At 43.7% G+C, this 25879-nt stretch overlaps 2 protein-coding genes across 2 annotated transcripts in view; one reads left to right on the top strand and one right to left on the bottom strand.

Moving 5' to 3' along the window:
- The window catches only part of LOC148039701 (phospholipase D beta 1-like), a 165871-nt gene that overhangs the window by 91406 nt on the left and 48586 nt on the right, over window positions 1-25879 (top strand). The window contains exon 7 of the mRNA XM_087693182.1: window positions 1496-1644. Coding sequence (XP_087549308.1) covers window positions 1496-1644 — 149 coding nt within the window. The remainder of the gene's footprint in view (window positions 1-1495; window positions 1645-25879) is intronic.
- Window positions 19022-20119, bottom strand: LOC148039703 (uncharacterized). The gene has a single exon (XM_087689893.1). It carries the CDS (start codon window positions 20102-20104, stop codon window positions 19022-19024), a length of 1083 nt encoding a protein of 360 aa, XP_087546019.1. The 5' UTR covers window positions 20105-20119.

Raw genomic sequence — 25879 nt, forward strand, 5'->3', positions numbered from 1 at the left:
AAAACCCCTCTTGAATTTAGCCTGCCCTTGTGCCTTGAGGGGCACACTCTCTGCCCAATGACTCAATTCCTACTCAATGTGTGGCCAACCATGATGGTGCGATAGTTACTAGGTGAGGTAGGATCTCCTAACTTAAGGATAAACATGTATGCCAAGGGCTTTGCCACCATATTTCTAGCATATATCAGGTGCTCAGCCACCAATCCATCATGAACCTGTGCCTTACCTGTGTGTAGCCTGTCAATGGCCTCCCCTGCCATTCTCTGAAGAAAGTAGATGACTGTGGGCAAGATGTCGGTGGATCTGGAAGAGGGGGACTGATCTGGTATGCACAAAACATGGTAGGGGCTTTTATAATTGTGTACAGGCTGGCTGCGTACTGTCTCCATGTGTTGGGGGATGTGATAGGCCTGGCTGGACAATGCTATCTGAAAAGTCTCCATGCCTCTCTGAAATCCTGGCTTGAGAATAGCTGGTACAAATCTCTCTCCAACTGGCTGAGGAAAGCTCTCTTCTTTCACCATATGAGGCATTTGAAGAGTGTCCTTGCCAGCCTGAGTAATAGCTCCTAGTGCTATCTCCCTCTGTAGATGTGCTCTAGTCTCCTGGCACTCTTCATCATGCCAACAGCCAACTGTTCCGGGGTATCACCCTAGAAGGAGCTTGTTGTATAAAGCCTCACTGAAATGCTGAGTGAGCTCGGGTAGTGGAGTGTGAGGGTTGATCTCATATAGTAGTCTGAAGATCTCTCTTGAGTAGATGCTATTCAAATCAATTTTTGCATACATTGGGCATCCAATGAGGGTCTTCTCAATGATACTACCCATGATTTGCCTCCTCGACCTTCTAGAGCAATGGTTTTAATGTGGATATTGATGAATCTAGGGAGTGGCAAGGGCTATGTTCTTATACTTTGGCCTGCTGGCAAAGGCTTTTTATGTTGTGGCCTGGGAAAGGTGCCTGCTTGTACTGATTTTTCGGGATATGTCAAACTATCCGAAAGCACAACATGATCTTAAACTGGTTTAAACATTGTCTTTTATTTGGTTACTGATATGAATGGGGTAAAAGATGCTGCAAGACTCGCTTTAGATATTATAACTGTCTGCATTTAGGATCTTTGGAGATATGCATGGGGTGAAAGATGCTGCAAGACTGGCTTTAGATATCATGACTGTCTGCATTTAGGGTCTTCGGATACTATCATATCCAGAGTTAGCCTTACAGCTTGTAGAACAGTGGGCAATCAAGTGATTTGGAACCTGGCAGAATTTCATATTGTCCTTGTTTTCTGCTATTTATTGCATTTTCTCTTTGAATGCTTATATTCTAATTTATGAGCCCCAGGTCGGCTTTGTGGATGGTCTTCTGACAAGCTGTTATATTGATATATCAGTCCATTGCATTTTGTTACGAAATCTGTTTTTCTTTTGCTTGAAACCCAAAAGGGTCTTGAACTCGAGAATTAATTGAAGCAGAGATAATTGATGAACAGGTGCAAATCATTTAATTCCTATTGAGCTTGCCTTGAAGATTGTAAGCAAAATCAAGGCTAATGAACGTTTTGCTGTTTATATTGTGATACCTATGTGGCCTGAAGGTGATCCTACAAGTGATTCTGTGCAAGAGATTCTTTTTTTCCAGGTATTTTCAGACAGCATCCAATTTTAAATTTTCGACAAGCTATTTGAGTCAATGTGCAAGTGGTCTTGTAGGGACCTTTGTTGCCAACTTCTGCTCACACAAAATGCATTTTTCCATGCTTGTTGTAGTCTTTCTTCAATTATAACTGTGTATTATATGTATAGCAACATTACTGCTTATTGATGGGGTCTGAATAAAATAATAGCGACTTGTCTAGTAAGAGATTCAGAAAGTGGGTATTCTTCCATAGTTTCTAATGTTTGTTTTTGTAATATTGATTGCACTTAAAAGGAGGCTTTCTGGACTGAGCGGGGATCAGAGATACAAGATGTTCCCTTCCCATCTGGGAGGATGCAGAATTGATTTGTGTCCAATGAGCATGAATACTCATTGGATTGGGGGGATGGCTATGTGACACATTTTTGTATAATGGGAATGAGCTAAGAACACCTAGATGTCAGACATGATTAGAAGGAGCAGAGTAGAACAGGTTTGTGCATCACTGTGAACTGATCTATTAGGTTTTCAGGAGCTGAGGAGTTTCTTGTTTTCTAGGACAATGTCCCAAGGTTTTCTTTCAGGAGCTGAGGAGTTTCTTGTTTTCTAGGACAATGTCCCAAGGTTTTCTTTCATGGATAGCAGGGTTTCACCTGGACCTGTGTGTATCCATACAAACTTTTCTAGGCTTCTGGGTGCTGCTGGAGTTAATGCTTATCGAGACCTTCAAGAGGCTGCATCTTGAGGTCAGGGTCCGTATCAGCTGGGGATTCCTAATTCTGATAGTGCTTATATCCTTGGGGATGTGCAAGTCTGTTATGTCATGGGTTCATCACCATACAAGGACTTATGGGCTTATGTGATCATGGGCTGAGCTTTTCATATGGTTGTGGCTTTGGCTTGCCAGGCTTTACCGTCTACCTGGGTGGCAAGAGTTCATGAAACTTTCAGTTTGATGGTAAATTAATCACTAACAAGCATATTGGACATAAATGTGGAATGAACATATGGACTCAATTGTGGCTTGTAGATAAGGGAAACAAGGATGTACATAGATGAGATGGCTCTTTTATGGCTAGAGCTTAAGTGCCACCTATATGACTTGACCTACATGGACTAGAGGAAGTAGATCATGGGTGGATAGCTGGTTAAAAACTCCCATGGTATGCATTGTAGCATGTGTGGCATGGAAGACATGTAGATATGGGTGCAGGTTGGCGTGAATTGCATTCATAGCATGGCATTAGGCATGCTTCTTTATGGGGCTGGACAAGAACGTCCTGTTGTTGCAGCACGCATGGGGAGAACAGCAGCAACCATAGCATTGTTTCAACATAGCTTTTGCTAGCTGGATGCATCAGGGTGGGGATTTCCTGGGTAAAAGGGTTTATCTTTAGAAAACATTTTTAACATTGTGTCTTTTCTTGGACAGATTTTTGGATTTCACCCTTGCTGTAGATCTTTTCTAGCTTCTTGCCTTTATAGAAGGATTGTATCTCATCCTATTAAAAGGAAGGGAGATGTTTGTGAAAGGAGAAGCAATGATTTATGGAATGATATAGAGGAGTTGAATTGAGCAGTAGAACAGTATGTATATTTTGTGAAGAGTTCTATTTGTGTCCACCATGTTATTTTGTGATGAGTTGTGTAATAGAACAGGATGTATATTTTGTGAAGAGTTATTTGTGTCCCCCATGTTATTTTGCATTGTGAGAAATGAGTGCAATTATTTTATTTATGTTGGCAAAAAGCAAAAATGACCTATGAGACCATGAGTTACAATCATCTATAGAGTGATATAATTGTTTAGACAAGAAAGACTAAGTGCTAAAAGCCAAAAGAAATATAATAAGTGATACTGTTGTCAGTGTTGAAATACTGAGATGCCAAGAGGCTGGGGTATAAACATGATATGAGTATCCATGGTACCTAAACATGACAATAATATTCAATATCATGGTTGTTCACAGGCTATGCGATATGGGAGTACGTAGGGGACTAATTTGGGGGATTTTTGGCACTATGTGAGAGGGTCATTAGTAGAGTACAGATCTAAGGGTCTTTCAGCTCCTGTTCCTTCCACCATTCGAGTGAACTAAGGATCTCTCTCCTCTTGGACACTATTTGGGCTTCACATTAAGGGGATCTCTAATTATATTGTCCAGGGAGGGGATAGAGGAGCTCTGCTAGCTAGCACTTGGATAGCCCTATTATTACATGCAGATGGCATTGTGTTGATACCTGAATCTACACAGGGGCTATAGAGACATTTGGATGCACTAAGTTCTTATGCATTAGATAGTGGGATTTCAGTGAATCTTGGTAAAATCAAGGTTATGGTGTTTAACACGGCATTAGAGTGGGTCAAGAGATCAGTATTTGTGTTTATCTATGGACAGGAGGAGATAGAGTATGTGGATTCTTATTTATACATGTGAGTCCTGTTTAGAGATTCCACTTTCTCTATGAGAGAGGCAGCAATTACTAGAGTGACAGGAGGATATACAGCACTAGGTGGAGTGGAGGGGATGTGTTTAGACATAAAGTGCTAGGAATCCTGCAACTAAGCTATCGCTATTTGAAACCAGCCTTCGTTCTTGGAGAGGGTGGTTATTCCCTGATCAAGCACTTAATTACAGCAATTAGCAAATAAACATAAATTGAAATGCACAATTTACCTTAATAATCTTGGACATTGGACACCTTGTTGGCCTCAAAACTGGTGTCCCTTTTGGTATTTCTTTCATAGTTGCATTTGTACTATGTACGGACTAGTTCGTACCGTACATAATTTCAAGTCTCTCTCATATACACACTCTCTCTCCCAACTCTTAAGATGAGTATGCAATTCCAAGAGTAATAATCTTCTTTCCCCCCCCCCCCCCCCCCCTTTTTTAAACTACTAAGCCTCTCTCTCACACACACACACACACACACAAAAGAATGAAGAGCCTCTTTGTCCATCCACCCTACACTTTGCTTTGTTGTATGATGTATTACATATACACTCCCATCTGTCTTCTAGTAGCGCATTGCGCATGTTGTGCATGAGGTTTTACCTTGTTACCCTCATGTATTCATCCTATTAACACAACTGACATTGCTGCTTTAGCTCTAAACATGTGTTCTATTATCTATGATCCAAAATAACGAAGTTTTTATTTTTTCATATTAATATCGTACCGTACCTTGTAAAATCATAAGGTACCCATTAGTACCGTATTTTATCGTACTGTATCGTATTGTACATTTCGTAGTTGATAACCTCGATTTCTTTACCTTTAATTGTTAATGAAATGAGTACAAGCTGAGATTCCAAAATCTTCCTTGCTGTAATAACAATCAACAAGCAATTCAAGCCATTTGTTCCTTAACCTTTCACCCAAGACTTGCACAATTGAAACCACAAACTAGCCAAATGCTACTCCAATTTACAATGAATGGGTTGGCATCTGAATTTCCTAACAATTACACAAATTTCAGGTGTTGAATTTAGTGTACGATGCCTTCTTCTATTGGTATGCATCCCGAGGTGGCTGTCAAACCCTAATTTCTATAGAAATTTAGGGTTTACAATAGAAATTCTCCTGCTGTCCACCAAGTATGGCTGAGATCTACTCCAAATGGCTGAGAAATGTTGAGATCTTTTGAGAAATTATTGGAGAAGATGAGAGAGAAATCTGATTTTCTTCACGAGAAAATCCTAAAATCTGTTTGTTGCCTTCTCCAACCTGCATTTAATATAATCACCTATTGCTAGGCACCTCCAAAATGCTGTCACTTGATCAACAATGCTGATGCTACCCCTTGGAAGGTGTCTCCCTACTGTTCCTTGCCTGTTGAGGCCTCTGGATGGCGGTTTTCTACAACAAATTTCTGTTCTTGCTGCTTGCTCCAGCCTACATTTAATGCAGTCACCTACTGCCAAGCACCTCCAAAATGCTATCATCTGATCAGTAATGCTATCGCTAATCCTTGGAAGGTGTCTCCCTTTTGTTTGCTGCTTGTTGAGACCAATGGATGGATGTCTTCTATAGCAAATTGTTGTTCTTTGATGAGAAAACGGAACAACTCCTTCTCTCTCTCTCCCAGGCTATAAACTAACTGAATGGTTGAGACCCAGTCCCCAAAAACGTTTTTTGAAATATATGGGCATTTTTGCAAAGTGCCAGCCTTCTAAACCCACTTTTGGTAATGCCTTGATTAAGCTCTTAATTACAACAATCAGCAAATAAACATAAATTGAAATGCACAATTTACCTTAATAATTTTGGACATTGGACACCCTGTTGGCCCCAAAACTGGCACCTCTTTCGGTATTTCTTTATTTTTGATTGCTAATGGAATGAGTACAAGCCAAGATTCCACATTTTGCTTCGCTGTTTCAAAAGCCATTTGCTATAATACCAATCAACAAGCGATTTAGGCCATTTGCCCCTTGACTTTTTACCCATGACTTGTACAATTGGAATCACAAATTGGCCAAATGGTGCCCCAATTCACAATGAATAGGCTCACATCTAAATTCCTTGACAATTGCACAAATTTTAGGTACTGAATTCAATATACGATGAGTGCTCTTGTTGGCATAGGTCTTGAGGTGGTTGCTATATCCTAATTTTTGTAGAAATTTAGGGTTCACAATAGAAATGCTCCTACTATTCATTAACATGGCTGAGATCTGCTCCAAATGGTTGAGAAATGCTGAGATCTTTTGAGAAAATTATTGGAGAAGGTGAGAGAAAGCCAAGATGACAAAAATTTGATTTTCTTTGTGAGAAAATTCCAAAACTTGCTTGTTGTCTACTGTGGCTTGCATTTAATGCTGTGACCTACTGTCACTCATCTCCAAAATGTTGTCACTTGAGCAGCAATGTTGTTGCCAACCCGTGGAAGGTCTCTCCCTTCTATCTCCTGCTTGTTGAGGCCCCCAAATGGTTGTCTTTTGCAACAAATTGTTGTTCTCTAATCAGAAATTACGCTCGCTCAGGCTATAAACTAGTTGAATGGCTAAGACCTAGCTCCCAAAAACGTATTCTGAGTTTGCATGGCAATTTTTTTCAAGTGGCAATCTTCTAAATCCATTTTTTAGCATTATCTAGCCATTTAATTAATTTTTAGGATTAAATCATCATGAAAATTAGGTTTAGCCCTTTTGACGTTGCCCAAAATTAAATGTGTCCATCCATAATTTATTTGGCTAGGCTATTTGCAACCTGGAGCGGTTCCCAACCTTTGTTGACTGACATTAATTAATTACTTAATTAATGCTAGTCCCTAGTGTCACCACTGATACTTATTAGCCAAATGTCCTAGGTTTTAAATTGATACCAACTAACCCCCAAAGCCTTGCTAGCATAACTTATTATAACTTTTATCTTTGACACCCATTGCATCCTTGGGGTTCTTGGCGTGTTACCATGAAATAACTGCCATGTGCATCACATGTGCTAAATAAGCTTGCACATTTGAATAATAACTTAATTAAATGTTATTCACAAGATTAAAGTATCTTAAAATTTCATGTTCCCATGACAGTTTGCAACCATGAATTTCCTACTCTGCACCAATGTTTTTGAGCCCTTCCTTTGCTGTTTTGGCCTCTTTATAGGCTGATTTTCAGATCCACCCCTTTTCTTAGCCTTAAACAACTTCTTATTGAGCTTTCCACTCTCTAGGAAGCCCGAATCCTTCCCACGCAGCAAAGTATTTGTTGTAGTAGCAATATCTATGAGTTGAGAGATGCTAGAGACTGTGTATTCAATGCAAAAATCCTTGTCTAGAAAGGGATGCTCTATTAAAAGAAAAAGGGTCAATGAATGTATCATTTATTTTCTTTTGGGGTTTTGAAAGGCCGAGCACTTGTCTTATTTCCAAGGCAAATTGGTTGGGGTAAGGGCCGGAGCTTTAGGGGCTTATATTTAACGATTATTCGTTGCATTGCATTGCACTGATTTCTTTGGGTAGCCCACAAACATATTTTTCCTCTTGCTCATGAAGGGGTACGGAGTGATAAGAAGTGATAGGCAGCAATGCATCCCAAAACTTCTTATTATATTGCTCCAAATTCTTACATTCCTTAGTATCGAGCTTATTCCAGGTTGTCATGATGTCCACTTCAAAGGTACTTGTCAACCAATTCAATGTAAACATTTGTTTGAATTGTATCCATTTTAATGGTGCTGTACCTTGCACCAAAGATTTGAACACCATTGCAATGTATTCCCCTTCAAGAAAGTGGTTGCCTTTTGAATCTTTGAGGACTTGTCGAAGTTTCCCCTTGAATAGGGTACATCAAACTACTGAATGAAAGTCCAAACTTTCAGCCTATCTTGTGCACTATTGAAGGACTCAAACTCACTGCTTTTCCACCCACATCATAGTCTTTTGTTGCCCCTTTGGGTGTGAAGTTGTCATACAATGGCTGATGCAAAACTGGTGCATTTGTTGAATTTACATCAAAACCAACACCAAACAGAGCATTTGCATAACTAGCATCATAGAAGTGGGAAACTCCCCTTGGGAGGAGTCAAAACGCCGAAACGTAGAGAGCTGGGCTTGAAACGCGTTTCCCTAGTTGAAACGCAAGCCCTTTGGGGGAAACGTTGCCATGTGGCATTTCAGCTTAGGAAACGTTTTGGGCTGACACGTTTTTCCACATAGCCGAAACGTTTTTGGTTAATCGGCTTGTTTTTTAAAATACGATAGTGATTTTTATTTATGTCTTGTCACAAATGTTTCATCCAAACATTTTCTTTTAATGTCTTGCTTTTAATAAAATTTTAAACATTCTTTTAATGTCTCGCTTTTTAATGTCCAAATGATTTCTTTTAATGTCTCACTTTTGTTTGTTTTAATCGTGTTGTTCAAACGTTTTTAATAATAAATGTTTTAATTTAAAGTTTCATTTTTAACTATGTTTTGTTTTAATTGTGCGTCCAACTTCCAAACATCTTAATGTTTGGTATTTAATCTTGAAAGTTATTAATAATAAAGTTAAAACATTTAATAGTTTAAACGGGGCTGTGTGGCACGACCCAGCTCCAGATGATATTGCCAGTAGTTTGTTTCTTTCATGAATTCGGATTCGGTAGTGATAGTTGTCATGCTCCAGAGTCCAAGACCCATGCTTTGTAACAGAATCTAGATCCCCTCTCTCTCTCTTTGTGTGCGCTGGTGCCCTCCCCCCCCAAAAAACATGAACACACAAAAATTTTAAAGAAACAGTCTGTCACTCAGCCAGAACTGCAGTGACATCTCTCTCTCTCTCTCTCTCTCACCATAGATTGACAATCCACTTCCCCACAAACTCCAATTATGAGCTGAACAGTGAAAACAGACCTAGGGCTGCCAAACTTCAACTATAAGCTAAGAGGTTAAAACAGACCTAGAATTACCACTAGCAACTATCTCTCTCTCTCTCTAATCCCTGGATGGCAGATGGACAAATACCCTAGTAGAGGATAGGACTTGCCAGCTTTGTGGTCGAGAGCCTGAGAGAGGAGCACTACATATGCAAATGCACAGTATACTATGACATACGAGGACGGTACCATTGCCTCTTCCGTGATGGATTTGGACCCCTTTGTCTTTGGACCCCTTTGTCACGTCATGGAGTACGAGGACTAGAGATGCCTAGGTCTTTTGTTCCTGGAGCTCGAAAGGCGCCGAACTGCACTACTGCGAGATAGGTGGCCAGCTCACCTAGAGGGACCCACACAGAGACAGACTTCTTCTACAAAGCCGACCCTACTGACACTACCAGCCTAGCAGAGACTGAGCCACCCTGCCAAACACCTTACAGGCTATACCGTGGAGTCATATTGGATAGAGCCATTTCCCTTAGTTGAGTAGGACGACCCCGTCTACCAGGACCACGTCCGAGGAGGCCACACCACAGGCGGATTAGAGCCATTATCATGAGACACTGCAGACTCACCACCATGCATATCAGTGAAGTAGCTAGGGACCCCATCATAGCCGAGATCATGTGCAGATCTTGAGATCAGCTACAGCCCATAGTCTCCACCATACTTTTGTACATGGTTCTATTAGATCTAGTTCTCCTTTCCTTTCCTTTTCTTTTCTATCGATGGAACAACACTACACATGGTTCAACCCTAGCATAGTCCCATCGTATAGTTATTTTTAGTATTGTTTCATAGGCCACCCACGTATTTGTAATGTTATCTTTACCTTACTGATGAGATGACATGAGACATGGATGTACTCTGGATTTTGTCTTATAGGCCACATTGGCCTTATGTAGACGTTAATATCTCTCTCTCTCTCTCTCTCTCTCTCTCTTACTCACTCGCTACAACAGTCCACCTGTAGACCTCTCTTTCTCTTTTGTCTAATATATTTCAATCATAGAAATAAAGTAATTATTATACCACATAGTCAATAATCAAATCTGTCATAAAGTTTTAAAAATAATGGAGTAAGGGGTAACAATCAGGTCTGGAAATGTTATAAATATGCACTTCAGCTTTGTCCCATGCCATCCAAGGCTAGAGTATCCAAATCAACTATCAAGCTAAGTATCTACCTCTTTCTCTCTCTCTCTCTCGCTCTCTTTCTCTTCCTCTCAAAATATGAATCCCGAAGTTGCTAAAGCCTTTCCCAATGAGACTAGCATGGACAAGGAGAACCCAAGCCGAATATTGGTAGGATCAAGTGAATATCTTACACAAGTACAATAGTAAGAAAGGTGGTGCTAGATGGTGGATGTGCCATTATTGTGGCATTGCAAAAGATGGATCAGTAGAAAGGGTGAAAGCCCATCTGCTTGGTCTTAGTGGAATTGGGATTAAGTCTTTCGCCAGGATCCCTATGGAGCGTGTTCGAATGGACAAAGAGCACAAAATGTTTCAAGAAACAAGGACTCCTCGAAATTCCTTTGCTATTTCAACATCAAGGCAACCCACTAGTGCAACCTTTGAACCCCATGCTGTAACGTGTCCGCTTGTATTTTCAGGACACATCTTAGCAGTCCATCGGAAAGGATGTCTAGAAAGCTTCGCCCGGCACTCCCATGGAATGTTACGGAGTTTGCGATCTAGGGCTTTCCACGTCTGCCACGTAGCGGAAGTATTCCGGCCCTTCCCACTTAGGATCGACTTGAATTAGGGTTTCCCTGATTGGTCATTTCCTAATAGCAACTAGCGTCGGACCTAAGCGAACTACTTTACGCAGGTTTCTGCCCGTAGACTAGTATGCGGGCCTCGAGATCCAATTCCGAGTCACGTTAGCCTCTTGTGTAGGGCCCAGAAGGCGAGGGATTTACGGCCAGAGTCCCCCTGGCACCCAAGTGTCCTGCTCCAAGTAGTGTTCAACGGAGAGACCTCTTGCGGCGGGTTCGGTCCACTTTCGCGGCGCGGTCAACAACCCCCTTGGTTAGGGTCAGGCAGGCAGTCGGGGGTAACTGAAGCTGCCTCTCCCTTCAGGACTTCAACCTGAAGTATAGATATCCATTTATCTTTTAATTCATTGATCAAACAAAGCCAAACAGTGCTCTAAAATCTGTAGCAAGCACAAACATTTCCATTGATCGTTTTTGTTGTTGGCAAACTGCTAAGGAATGAATCCTTTCTTTCGAATGCATCTAGCACTCGATCCGGGATGACTTGCAACTTGGCAAGATTCCCTATATCCTGGGTCAGGGCGTACCCTATTAACCCAACTTGGTCGAACCTTACGTTCATTGGTTACTTCAGTTTATTGGCTGGTCTTTAGTTTCCAATCAATCTTCTTTACTCAAGAAAGTCTACTAAAGTATTCATCGTCTTGCAAGATAACTTGTGTAAGGATCCGCCAACCACATTGCGAGAATTTGGCCATTCTCCTGTGATCCAATCACAAGATCATATGACTCCGCACTTGCTGCGTGAGTGTCGCATCGAACTATGAGACAATGGAGTCATGAAACAATCTGTTTCAGGTTACTAGGTTGACGTCGTTAGACCTAGGGTTTCCAAGTTTCATCTTGTAAGATTCTTAGCGACAAATCCTAGCTCACTTTACGATTACATTTCACTGTCCCTACATTCAGAGAATGTGGGCAAGTATATAAGGTATAGGCGTTTCTTGGAATTTAACTTATTCCGAACGAGTACTCCGCGGCTTAGGTGTTTTAGGTTTATGCAAAATTGGTTAACTCAGAAGATAATTTCGAGATTACTTCAACATGATTCGTTGACTATGCGTAAATTGATTTTTTTAACCCTAACTTATCGGTTTGAAGTCAGGCATAGGTTAGGTTAATTTCAGCTAATCTTCCCTTTTCTTTGCGAACAAAATTTCATGCTAATTAAGCAACCTTTTCCTTGCTAATTTATGCAATTGACAACGATAATTTTATAGAGTTTATGCATCGTAAGAATCGTTTCATGCTTTGCACTTTCCATGATGATTCATTGCGATATGGGTTAATAGTGCGAGATGCAGTTTATACTTCTAGGCTTAACCGAAGTATACTATTTTAATGGATAATAATCTAGTCTTATAATTCATTTCAATGCATAAACTATTTGCTAGAAATGCGTTTATACTTTCTTAATTTGCATGTTTCATTTAAAAGTATTGATGACTAAGTTCCTTCGTCGTGAACAACTAGGACGAAAATATATCCTATTTCTAACAATTAACCTTTCATGATCGAATTACAACAATATCAAATAAAAATTAGGAAGAAAAACCTGGGTTTGGGGTGAGATATCCACATGGATGCTGGGAGATGACCCTCCCGCGGCTGTGCCTTGGACTTTCTTAGGAGGCATCGCAATTGCAGTCTTTCGGACGTGGAAGCAGCTTTACCACTCTTCTTTGGAATTCCACCGTCTCTTCCTTGCACTGTCCGTCGAAAGTATTTTTAGAAGGCTCCCTCCTGGAAGTAGGGATTTCGCAAGGGGGTGCTTCAAAATTTCTCACGACTAAGACCCATTGAAGCCATGGGGAAGGCTTAATGGCCTTTGTAAACTCGCATGAACGGGAATAGAAAGGTGTGGAAAAGACACAAGGTGTGGGAGAGCTCCAAGGGAAAAATAATAACCGTAAAGGTTATAAGTAAGGGTCTAAGGACCCTTAGGCAATTTAGGAGAAAAAGGGGCTTATGAGGGTTTACACACGGAGGGGGGGAAATGATTCCGAGGCCAATGAGGAAGGCTAAAGGAAAATTAAAAAAAAACACGGGGGTTGGGTTCCAACTATGGGAAGGGGCATATAATGCTTTAAATATGGGGGGGGGGGGGGGGGTGAGGGGGGTTTTAAAACTTAAGGGAAAGGGGGCTTATGAGTTTTAAGCACGAGGGGGGGGGGGGGGATAAGACCTTTAAAGCTTAAAGGCTTAAGGGATAGGGGGGGGGGGGGTGATAAGACCTTTAAAGCCTAAAGGCTTAAGGGATAAACACGGGGGTGTTTAGACTTAAGGAATAAGAGGGGTGATAAGGTTTTTGAAGCCCATAAGAAAGGGCTTAAAGGTTAAATCACGGGGGGGGGGGGGGGGGTGTGAAAGGGTTTTGGAAAGGCACAAGAAGGGGGGGTGAAAGGGGCTTAAGAGAGCCCCCCCCTTGGAAGCTTCTGAGCTTCCAAACTTCCACGTGTGGGGGGGGGGGGGGGGTAATAAGGCCGTCAATTGACGGCGCAACCAGACGGCAGTGGCGGGCGCGAACTGTCAGCAAGGCGATGGCTTCGACGGCGTCTCCTTCTTCAACAGCACCGTGGCATCCTCCTCTCTCCCTTCAAGTGGCACGAGCACAGCTTCTCTCTCCCATGGCGGCAGCCCTCACTCCTCACATATCCCACCCTCACGGCTAGCAGCAGCCTTCTCTATCTCTCCATATGGCTCAACTACCCCCTATGGCAGCGCCTCCTCCTGTTTAAATAGGGGAGGGGAGGAGGATCCTCCCTCTCCTATGTGTCGCATCGCCATGGCAGCTAGAAGCATCGAGCTCCACCGAGGAGCTTCTGCGACCTTTCTATTCCCTTCCCCTTCCAGCACATCAGTCGGCTGGGGAGGGAAGTTTAAAAAAAAAAATTCATTAACCTTAGGCATTTAACAAAATTGATATATCATTATCCCTATTACCTAAAAGGGTTAGTTCACACGAAGAAGAAATTTAGAACTTTACACATGCACGTGGAGATAGAGGAAGCTAATCTTCTCTCTCTAGTGGAGGTGCTTTTAATATACATGGAACTACAACATATTCTCAACCAGCCTCTCAAGGTAAACAAAATACTTTGTTTACTTCTTGGCATCCCCAGCGTAAGGCACAAGTGGATGCAACAGTAGCCTGTTTTTTTAATTCTTGTGGGATTCCTTTTAATGTTGCGCAACCTCCTTTCTTGAAGGAGATGGCCACAAAGGTTGCTCAATTTGGGCCCACCTACACACCACCCACTTATGATGCCTTGCGGGAAAATCTTCTTGAGGATGAGGTCTTGAGCATTAAAGAGGCCATACAACCAATAAAACAAAGGTGGAGCTCATATGGTGTATCATTGCTAGGTGATGGATGGACAAATGTGCGGAGTCATTCTTTGGAGGGAGTGGTTGCAGCTTGTTGCGGCAAAGCACTTCACATTAAGTCCACGGAGTGTGGTCCATGTGACAAAAGACAGCTCCTGTCTTACGCGAGCTTTGGAGTCAGGTTGTGGAATATGTGGGACCACAGAATGTTGTGCAATTTGTATCAGATGGAGAGGCTACCAATAGAGTAGCAGGTGGCTTATTGGAGTTACTATCACATGGAGTCCATGCATAGCACATTGTCTCAATAATTTGTTGAAGGACATTGGTGCTTTGCCATGGGTAAATGAAACCAACCTTCCTTCTCGGATAGGGTGGTTTAACCTGATTAAGCGCTTAATTACAACAATTAGCAAATGAACATAAACTGAAATGCTCACTTTACCTTCATAAACTTGGACAGTGGATACTGTGTTGGCCCCAAAACTGGCACCCCTTTCGGTATTTCTTTAATTTCAATTGCTGATGGATAAATTACAAGCCGAGATTTCACGATCTTTTTGGTTGATTCAACAGCCCCTTGCTGTTCCAATAATCAGCAAAGCATTCGGGCAAATTGCCCCTTGATTTTCACCCAGGACTTGCTCTAATGGAACCCCAACTGGTCAAATGCTGCCGCAAATTCACAATAGATGGACTGGCATCTGAAATCCTCAGAATTCCACGAATTTCCGGTGCTGATTTCAGTGTTCAATGCCTTTCACTGATGGCACGGGTCCCAAGGTGGCTGCTAAACCCTAATTACTGCTGTAATTTAGGGTTTACAGCAGTAAACTCTCTGCTGTCCACCAAATTTGGTTGTACTCTGCTACTCATGGCTGAGAATTGCTGAGAATACTTGAGCATAGATTGGAGGAGATGAGAGAATGCTGTAGAAAGAGAGAAAATCAGCTGAAATGTATCTTTTGATTCGTAGCTCTGATGACAAATCTGATGGCACCAACAGCTTCAAGAGGGGGGTAAAACACCAGCTTGGCTGGCGAGCCCTCCTCTCCTACCGCCGCCTCTCTTGAGGCGGAAGAGAAAACCTACTGCCCCCTGTCCTGTCGTGGCGTGCGATCAGTCGTCGTCGCCTCTCAGAGCCAAATTTGATCACCTCCTCTCCCTCCACCAAGCTTCGAATGGCTGCCATTCAGCTTCCACCACCCTCCAACAGCCTTCTCCCGAGTTGCATGGGAAAGTTTTGTCAAGTGACAGCCTTCCTAATGCATTTTCAGCCATTAAATTAATTTTTGAGAATTAATTAATTCTGAAAATTAATTTCAGCCCTTTTGACCTTGCCCAAAATTAAACATGCCCATCTGTAATGAAATTGGCTAGGCCATTTGCAACTTGGAGTGGTTCCCAACCTCTGTTGATCCTTAGGCCAGCATTAATTAATTAATTAATGCTAGTCCCTAGTGTCACCACTGACACTTAATGGCCAAACAATTGTCCTAGGGTCCAACCTGGCACCAACTGACCACCAAAACGCAGTTGGCATACTTAACACAACTTTTGCCTTTAATACCCACTGCATCCTCGGGGTTCTTTGCTCGTTCCCATGAAATAACTGCCATGTGCATCACATGTGCTAAACAACCTTGCACATTTGATTAGTAACTTAATCAAATGTTACTAGCAAGATTAAAGCATCTCAAAATTTCATGTCCCCGTGACAGTAAAAATCATTATCACTACAGGTAAGGAAATAGTGCCATTCATCACTCGTTACCATTTATCACTGGCATTATATAGGAAGCTTGCAAAGAAAGAGTTGTTGAAGTATGGAGAGACCAGATTTGCATATAACTTTTTAATGCTTCGCCGTTTGTGCAACATGCGACTGACATTGAAGCAAATGGTGGCTAGTCCAAAATGGGAGGGTTGGCCTACTTCTCGCACAGCTATGGCACCAATTGTGCTATACCACCATCATCCAAGAGGAGTATTGGCCGGAGGTGAAACATTTACTTCTTCTGTGCTTACCCATTGTGAAGTTGTTGCGTCATGTGGATAGTGATGTTCCCTATATTGGGAAGATTTATGAGGCAATGGATCAAATGATAGAAAACATCCGATCCATTGAGATAGATAATGCTAGATTACAAGCGACTGAAAAACTTATGGTAAGTAGGTGGAATCAATATTACTCTCCATAACATTGTGCAGCTTATGCATTGGATCTTGAGTTCCAACACAAGGTAAAAGTTCTTCAAGTAGATGTAGAGGTGGTGCGAGATTGGAATTTAACTCTTTAGAAATTGATTCCTACTCCAAAGGAACGCAGGTTGGTGAAAGATCAACTTCAAACTTTCATAATAAGGAGGGAATTTTTGGGTGGCCTGATGCTCAACGTGATAGGTAATCCCATCTACATTTTTAAAATCTTTATGCAACCATTCTTTAGTATTATAATTTGAATTAGTAAGGGATTCTTTCCTCAATTATCTTGCAGATTCCATGTTGGTGCTGTGACTTGGTGGGAGGACTATGGAGTAGACTCACCTGAGCTTCAAAACTTGGCTATCAGGATTCTTAGATAAGTTTGCTCATCATCAGCACTAGAGAGGCTTTGGAGCACCTTTAGTCACGTCCACACGAAGAAAAGGAATCGCTTAGGGCTTCAAAGAGTAGATGACCTCGTTTTTGTCAATTCAAACCTACGTTTGTTGACAAAAATGAAGTCAGAGTATTCTCGAGATGTGTATATAGGCTTTCATAAAAGTGAGCAGGATTCTGGGTCTGTGTGAGATGCTAGTGATGAGGAGGAGGATGAAGAGGATCTGCCTATAGCAAGTGAAGACTATGAAATGGATGATAAAGAGGAAGATGAACCCTGACAATTACACAAATTTCAGATGCTGAATTTAGTGTATGATGCCTTCTCCTATTGGCACGGGTCCCGAGGTGGTCATCCAACTCTAAGTTTTGTAGAAATTTAGGGTGTACAACAGAAATGATTCTGCTGTCCACCAAATATGGCTGAGAATTACTCCAAATGGTTGAGAAATGCTGAGATCTTTTGAGAAATTACTAGAGGTGAGAGAAAGCCAAGATGAGAGAGAAATTTGTTTTTCTTCGCAAGAAAATCCTAAAATCTGTCTATTGCCTTCTCCAACTTGCATTTAATATAGTCACCTACTGCCAGACACCTCCAAAATGCTGTCACTTGATCAACAATGCTGATGCTAACCCTTGGAAGGTGTCTCCCTATTGTTTCTTGCTTGATGAGGCCCTCATATGGATGTCTTCTGTAGCGAGTTACTATTCTCTGATCAGAAAATGAACCGACAGCTCCCCCCCTCCCCCTCTCTCGCTCTCTCTCTCTCTCTCCCACACACTCTCTCTCAAGTTGTAAACTAGTTGAATTGCTGAGACCTAGCCTCCAAAAACGTTTTGTGAGTTTGCATAGACATTTTTGTCAAAGTGGCAACCTTATAATCCATTTTTCAGCATTATCCAACCATTCAATTAATTTTCAGGATTAAACCATTCTGAAAATTAATTTTAGCCCTTTTGGCCCTATCCAAAATTAAATGTGTCCATCCATAATTGAATTGGTTAGGCCATTTGCAACTTGGAATGTGGTCTCCAATCTCTGTTGACCCTTAGACTAGCATTAATTAATTAAGTAATGCTAGTTTCTAGTGCCACCATTGTTATTACAACTTTTGCCTTTGACACCCATCGCATTCTCAGGGTTCTTGGCTTGTTACCATGAAATAACTACCATGTGCATTACATGTGCTAAACAACCTTGCACATTTGATTAATAACTTAATCAAATGTTATTAGCAATGTTAAAGCATCCTAAATTTTTTTGTTTCTGTGATACTATTTGACACACTGATCACATCTATATTATTTTATGGAGTTTAGGTATGGGGGACTAGTTTTAATCATGGTAACTGATCAATTCTTACCATATGATCATAGTTGTCAGGTACGAAAGGTACGATACGGTACGGTACGATAGAATACGGTACTAATTGGTACCTTATGATTTTATAAGGTATGGTACGATATTAGTATGAAAAAAAATTAAGATGCTTTTTTAAATAACAAAAACCATAAATCATTAAATGATAGATCATAGAGTACATGTTTAAAGTGGAAATAGCCATTTCATTACAGAATAAGATGAATACATGAGGGTGACCATCGCGGTTGCATGGGCTATGCAAAACATGCGATACAACTACAGTCTAGTATATCTAATACAAAAAAAAAGAGAGACCTATGTGACATGTCATATGAATGATGAATCTATGATGGGGCATCACTATCATCATCATCATCATCATCATCAGAACCATCTGAGTGCTCATCAAGAGAGTCTGAAGATGACTCCTCGGCATCCGATGATGAGACATACTTATACTCATCCTCATTGATGAGGTTACCATCATCATCAAATGATGGCTCCTTAGGTGGTGGTTGTGTAGGCAAGGGGGGGATGTCATCATGAGGCATAGGATGTGAGCTACTAGAGCCCCGCCTTACATATACATGCAAGCCACTTGAACCACCCCTTCTCGATGATGGAGGGTGTCGAATGACCATGCCCCTGCTACCATCTACTCGAACTCCTTGCCTACGGGCACGCTGACTGCGAGTGTCACGAGTATCTGCTGCTATAAGCTCTCTATAGAGCTCTGCAAAAATCATCTCCTCCTCCTCGTCCACCTCCTTATGTATACTACTCGGAAGAGTGTCGCCCGTCAACTTGAATGTATCAACATTCGCCTACACAATCATCAATGCAGTGATACACATAAGATTGATCATGATTCATTGTAAATACTAAATACTAAATGGTAAAGTCTAAATTGTAAAGTATAAAGTTTAAACTTCAAAGTTCAAAGTTTAAAAGTTAAAACAACAAATTTTAAATGTTATGATTAAGTGTTTAAACTTTACTTGCTTCGGACTACCCATGCTCATCATAGCCCTCATCATGCGTAAGTTAGTGCGGCAATAGACTAGCCGCTCTAACTGTCGTGTGCTAAGCCGATTGCGAATCTTTGTGTGAATGAGAGAATAGGCACTCCAGTTTCTCTCACATGCACTCGAAGAGTAATTCTGGGCAAGGACCCTCATGGCTAAGGGCTGAAGGGTCTCTAGTGCGTATCCAAAGTTTTGCCACCAAAATAAAGGCTTCACAAGTGACTCTCTCCTCCAACAAGTGGGAGAAGCAAAAGCCACATGCCCTCTCTGATCTGCATAGCATCCTAGCTCCTCTAGCACTACATTGTGGTCATCAACAGGGACCACACGAGTCAAATAAGCAAGTTGGTTTGAACGGAACTCTCTATCATCCATGACCGTTGGTGACTCGTAGGCTGGATGTACCAATGCGGCAAAATCATGGATGGGCTTATGCATCCATGCCCATCTCCTCTCTACTATCTCTAAAATATGTGTATGCTGTGTCTCTGTGATCGCTGTACAAGCACGTGCCTCCGCCAATGCCGCTCTAAAGAAGTGAACGAGAAGGTCCATGGTGGACCTCTCACAATCACTCATACGTAACACCCTATAAAAGGGAGTAACGACAATGACAACGGCACGGACTTTTTGCCAAAACTGCTCATTAAGGGATAAGCACTGCATGGCTTTGGCCTCCTCTGTCTCATGCTCATCCCACTCATTCCATAGAGTAGACACCACTGTCAGGGCGGACCGCACCTCATAAAGGCGCTCTAGCAATAACCACATGTAAGCAAACCGAGTTGAAGAAGGCTTCTTCAACTCAAGTGTGCTATGCTCACGATACATCGCAAGCACCTTTACCTTTACCGTGAAGAATGTTACAATTGATGTAGCTTTGCGGACCACCCTCTTCACCCACTTGAGCTTTCCAATGTCTTCCATGAGCAAGTCCAAACAATGACTTGCACATGGAGTCCATACAATGGTAGGGAACTCGGCCTCAAGCAAATGGCCCATGCGCCGACAATTTGATGCATTGTCGATAACAACTTGCACTACATTTGAGGGGCCCACCTACAACCACAATTTACAAATTACAAGTTAAGTATAAATCAAATTTCAATTATGAATCATGATATTATGATTTATCATAATGAAAGAAAGTGAAACAAATTTAAAACGCAAATTGCAATGTATATCTCAATGATAGCTTGTCGAATGTGGTGGTAGATGAATGCGCTTGTCGTTTTTCTCCCCCTCTTGTCGGTATCTACGGCCCACAAAAAGTAAGTGCTGAGTGGACATGAGACAAGTATGTTGATGATGCCCCGTTTCTTATGATCACTCCATCCGTCGGTGAGAATGGAGCAACCATATTTTATCCATGTGGCCTAGATAGGATCAACGGCTCTATCAATCCTCTCCTTCTCTTCATTAATCTTTCTCGTCCTCATGTCGTTGTATGTGACACCGGTCCATTCTTCACATGGATCCATATTGGCAATGGCTTTTACCATCTTCTTCCATTGCTCTTGCTTTAGGACATTGAATGCAAGATTGCACTTAATCACCGTGCGTGCAATTTCAATGTCCGCAAGTCGTTGCCTTTCTCTAAGAAAGGCAACCGATCCACGCACATGACTGGGTGCTTGAGAGAGAGACGATTGTCTCTCCGGCACTGCATGAGCCTCCACTCTTTGTCTTTTACCGGAGCCGGATGCCGATGTGGAGCCCCCACCACCAATGGCAGAGGCCTCTCCCGTATCCGTTGAAGATATGCCCACATTGGATGCTTCCTCGTTAGTAGGCATAGGAGTTGGTGCCGATAAGCTACTTCCTCTTGCTCTTGTGGATCCCCCTCTCATCTTGGCGAGAATCTCCTCTGCAATGTTTGGAGGGATCTCCTTGCATGGAGCAACTTGCCCCCTCCCCCCACCCCCCCCCCCCCCCCCCCCCCCCCCCCCCCCCCCCCCCCCCCCCCGCGTCTTGGAAAGATGTTGGAGAAGCCGAGTTGCACCACTTGTATAGCGCTTCCCGCAATACTTGCATGTCCAATGGTGGGAGTTGGACTTCTTTGTGTCCCTTTCCACATGGATCGCATGCAAATTAAAGGCCTCGTACTTCTCATGAGTCATGGTGCCGATGACGAATAAAGCGGCCACAGAGAGAGAGAGAGAGAGAGAGAGAGAGAGTGTGTGTGTGTGTGTGGATTGGAGAGAGTGAAGAGAGAGAGAGATTAACGTGGAAGTCACTGGCGGGAGCGATGGGGAACGCGATGTCGCCTGAACGCTTTGCCCTGTCGTCGGCCGCCTAACTTCCAGGTCCTGGTCGTCGTTGTTGCCCGTCCTGGCCGCTGTCACTGCCGTCGGACCTGCCCGCCATCGCCTGTCAGCTCCTTGGCAAAGCTGACTCGTCGCTCGCCCCAGGTATCATCGCCCGTTCACGCTTTCATTCACGCCTTCGCTCGCCCCTCGCGCCTGCTTGCTGGCCGCCTGCTGTCACTCGTGGACTTCGTCTGCCCGCCTGCATCGACGTCTGGCGTCTGCCCCTCTTGTCGAACGCTGCTCCGCCTGATGTCTGCCCTGCCTGGCGACCGCCCTGCCTGACGACTGCCCCGCCTGACGTCCGCCCTGACAGACATCTGCCCCACCTGTCGTCCGCCCTGCCTGACATCTGCTCCGCCTGTGGTAGACTCCTCTGGGGCCGCGTGCGGGGCTGACGCAGCCACATTTACGCCTCCCCCGTGTTTCTCCTGTTACCCGACACCCCGGGTCATTTGCCCCTCGCCAGTCAGCCACTGTGCTGCTCGCCCCAGACTTTTAACGCCTGCATCCTGTTCGTGTGACGCCCTGCGGGTCTTCATCTGCCGTGTGCAAAACCAGCCTACAGGGGTGCAGATTTCTAACTCAGCCGACAGTGATCTGCACTGTGCGTCAGTCCTCCTTCGAGATCAGCTTTTTTTTCGTCATACAAGATGGCTGGTTTGGATCTGGATTTCATTGACCAAACGGTGGCAGCACTTGGCCCAGATTCTGATGCTGAGGAACCGGAGAATATGGTTCCGTGCACTGAAGAGATGCCCCCGGGCCCTGATATCCAGCTTGCGGGTAAACGTACCAAGCATACCTCGGAAGAGATAGGTGTTATTCAAGATCGTTCCTATGCGCAGGTTGCTTCGGATTCTGTGGACTCTCAGGAGGTGGACTGGGAGCATCTGCTGGAATTTGCCAACACTCTGCTTGGCGAATATGTTCAACATAATCAGGAAGCCTTCTCTGACTCTGCACCTGAAGATGTTCTGGAAGCTTTCGTCGATCCAAAAACTGTCCTACGCTCCTTCTCGGTGTTTTACGATCGCGCTGTGATACTCTTCTTCACTGGTCGAATCCCGCTGCTTTCCCGTATTCGCCAATGGCTGCAGAGTCTGCTACAAGGGGACTGTGTTGAAGAGATTTTTGTTGGGTCCCGAGGTTTTTTTGAGGTCCTCTTGAAAACTGAGACGCACCGTGCTGCTCTCCTGTCTAAACTGCCTTTGTTTTTTGATCGTCGGTTGGTTCATGTGGTTCCATGGCGCCCGATGGCAGATTTTCAGCCCCTCCTGCAACGTGAATGCCCTGTGTGGGTAGAAGTGGAAAATTGTCCGGCTGTTTATTGGCCGCTATTGAAGGACGCCATGGCCGCTGTGGGCACGGTTCTGGTCCCACCCAGTCTCAGGGCTATGAATCGCAACCGCTTGTGCATGTTATGGGATATTGCAAGGAAAAGGCCTGCTTGGTTACGCCTCAATTGCTCTGGCATGCATCCGTTACACTTTTGTTTGAAATGGGGCAATTTTGCAGGCCATTGCTTTTCCTGTGGACAGTTGGGGCACTTTATGGCCGAATGCCCAGAGCAGCAACACATTTCAGATGCGGGCCATGTTGCTCCGCCCATGGATGATATGGTGTGTGATGCTCCGTCGCGGGATACTATCCACCCGCCCCAAGTTCTAGCCAAAGGTAAACAACAGGTTTCGGGTCTGGATTCCCGTGCCACTGATTGGGTTGAAGTACGTGCAAAAAAAGGCAACAGGATTGTTGCTGGCATGGAGAGTACTGTGCCTACTACCTCACAAGATTCCATGCGTACATATATGCGCAGGAAGGAAATGTTGCCTTCCGAGCGCTCTGCTCCTGCTATGGTTTCCTCCGCCCCCCGTCCTCAGCCCGCCAGGAAAATGTATTCGGATCGTCTAAAGGCTCCACCTGCAAAGCTGGCTTTTGATACCAGAGGCAACGTCATTACCCCGTGGGACCGTCGTTATCCACGTTCCACCCCCAAGCGAGCAGATATGCCGTCTACTTCCAAGTCTGGTCCTCAGAACTCTTTTGCGGTGTTGGCGAATTTCTTGGATGAGGGAGTCCTGGACATTCTCGCCGACAAAGTCAAATCGAGGCAAGCTGTGCCTCGTACCTGATTGTGTTTTGTATACACATGAAAATAGCCACGTGGAATGTGCAAGGAATTTGTTCTCGACACAAGCAACATGCCATGTGGTTTGCATTGTATGAGAATCAGTGGGATGCCCTGTGCGCTGTTGAGCACAAGAGTCACGGTGACGTCGGAAAAGTTGTGGATTGCCATGGCTTTCGTTTGTTCTATGCAGGAACACAGGCCATGCATTATTCGGGCGTGCTCATGATTGTACATGCCAAATATCAGCCTGTTCTTATTAAAAATGATGTTCATGGCCGCTTTTTGGTGGTTGAAATTTTATTCGAAGGAGAAATCTTATGGTTACTTGGCCTCTATGCTCCGAATGATTCGTTATCTCGCCGGGAGCTTTGGCAGACTTTGCAGTCTTCCTTGGCACTTGGCAGACGGGGCTTCTTCATGGGGGATTTCAATATGTGTGTTGATTCTTCCCAGTCCACATCGGAGCACTCGGTAATGGATGCGCTGGAAAGTCGTATGTGGCAGGAGTTGGCTCTTGTTGTTCTTAAGCAAGATCTCTGGTCCTGGTTACACCCATCTTCTACAGGATTTACTTTCCATTCGGCCCAGTATGCAACAACATGGTCGCGGTTGGACCGTATATATATCATGCACAATGATGATTTTCTGCCTGAGATGCTCGAAATAAAAGTGTTGCAGCAATATGCCTTGTCGGACCATTTCCCTCTGCAGTTCGAGTTGCTTGCACAACCTATTGCACCTTTCAAGCAATTTTTGGGGAGACTCCCTTTGCGTTTCAACTCGTCATACTTGAAGCATGCAATTTTCCAGGGCTATATGCAGCAATTGCTTGACAGATTCTTCTTGGACTTTTCCTCTCAGGGCACTGCGTCCTTTGAAAGATTGCTCTCTAATGTGCAGCGGGTTGCTCGCCAGTATGGGATCTATCATGCCTCTCTTCGTCGCCGCCGTCGACAGGCAGCGGAGGACCTGCTGGTTTTGGTTCGCTCCCTGCTGATGGACACTCCGGATGATGCATTTTTACTTGCACTGGCGATGCGGGTGGCCGATCTTATTAAAGAATTCCAGTTAAAATCGTATCAGCAGGCCAAATTGCAACATCTCACAGAGACTTTGCAAGATAGTGCATGTCAGACCCATAAGTTCTTTCGAGCTCTCCATGCCTCTCCTGCTCGAGAGAATATGACCCGACTCGAGGATGCAGACGGCCACCTTATCCTGGATCCATAGACTATTGTGCATATGTGCAGGAATTATTTCCGTGACCTTCTCGGTTCCGCTTCTCCACCTTCAGCCCAAATTACTCAGGCCCGTTCGGTTTTTTATGACCTGGTCCGCAATCAGCTTCCGCAGGACATGCAAGCTACTATGGAGTCAGATATTGGTGAGGTAGAGATTATGGACGTCTTGTTACACTTGCCCAAAGATAAAAGTCCGGGTTGGGATGGTCTCACCAATGAGTTCTTTGAAGCTTTCGCTTCCCAACTGGCGAAACCATTGCAGGCTTTGTTTCAGCAGGTGTGGGACACGGGGATCATGCCTCCCTCATGGAAACAAGGACTTATTAAACTGCTTCCAAAAGTTCCTTCGCCATCTAAGTTGACACAGTGGCGCCCAATTTCTTTGATGGGTTCAATGTACAAAATCTTTTCCAAAGTAATGGCGAATTGGCTCCATAAGCATCTCCCTGCCCTTGTGCACCCTCTCCAGTATGGTTTCATTAAGGGCCGCAATATTCTACACAATGTTTTGAATGCCCAACTGGCCATTGATTATGCCAGGCATTCTAATCAGGAGGTAGTACTGATTCAACTGGACCTGGAAAAGGCGTTTGACTATTTGGACTGGTCTTTCGTTGCTGAACTTATGTTTGCTATGGGCTTTGGTGCTCGGATGTCTCGTCTAATCTACACCATTAGTGCGGCGGCGTCTTCGCGAGTCATGCTAAACGGAGGTGTTACTGAGCCATTTGTCCTTGCCCGTTTTGTCAGTCAGGGGTGCCCTTTGAGCCCTTTATTCTTTGCCCTTGCGACACATCCAGTTCTTTCCATGTTATCACATATGGCCGCCTCTTCTCAGTTGGCCGGACTGTCGCTTCCTACAGGACATCACTTCATTAGCCAATCCCTGGCGGGTGGTACCTTTATGATTTTGTGTGTGGACAAGGATAACCTTCGAAAAGCATTGGATGTTTGGGGTCTCTTTGGTCAGGCGTCAGGCCTTCGTATTAATGCGCTCAAATCAGCCATTCTAAGCTGCACGGAGTCGGATTTGCAGTCCTTGGATTGGCAGGGTCTGGTTGTTCCTCGTGGCTCCATTGTCAGGCATCTTGGATAC

Source organism: Lygodium microphyllum, chromosome 2 (genome assembly GCF_053477565.2).
Source record: "Lygodium microphyllum isolate KBCC chromosome 2, Lygodium_microphyllum_v1.1.10, whole genome shotgun sequence".
Classification (NCBI taxonomy): Eukaryota; Viridiplantae; Streptophyta; class Polypodiopsida; order Schizaeales; family Lygodiaceae; genus Lygodium; species Lygodium microphyllum.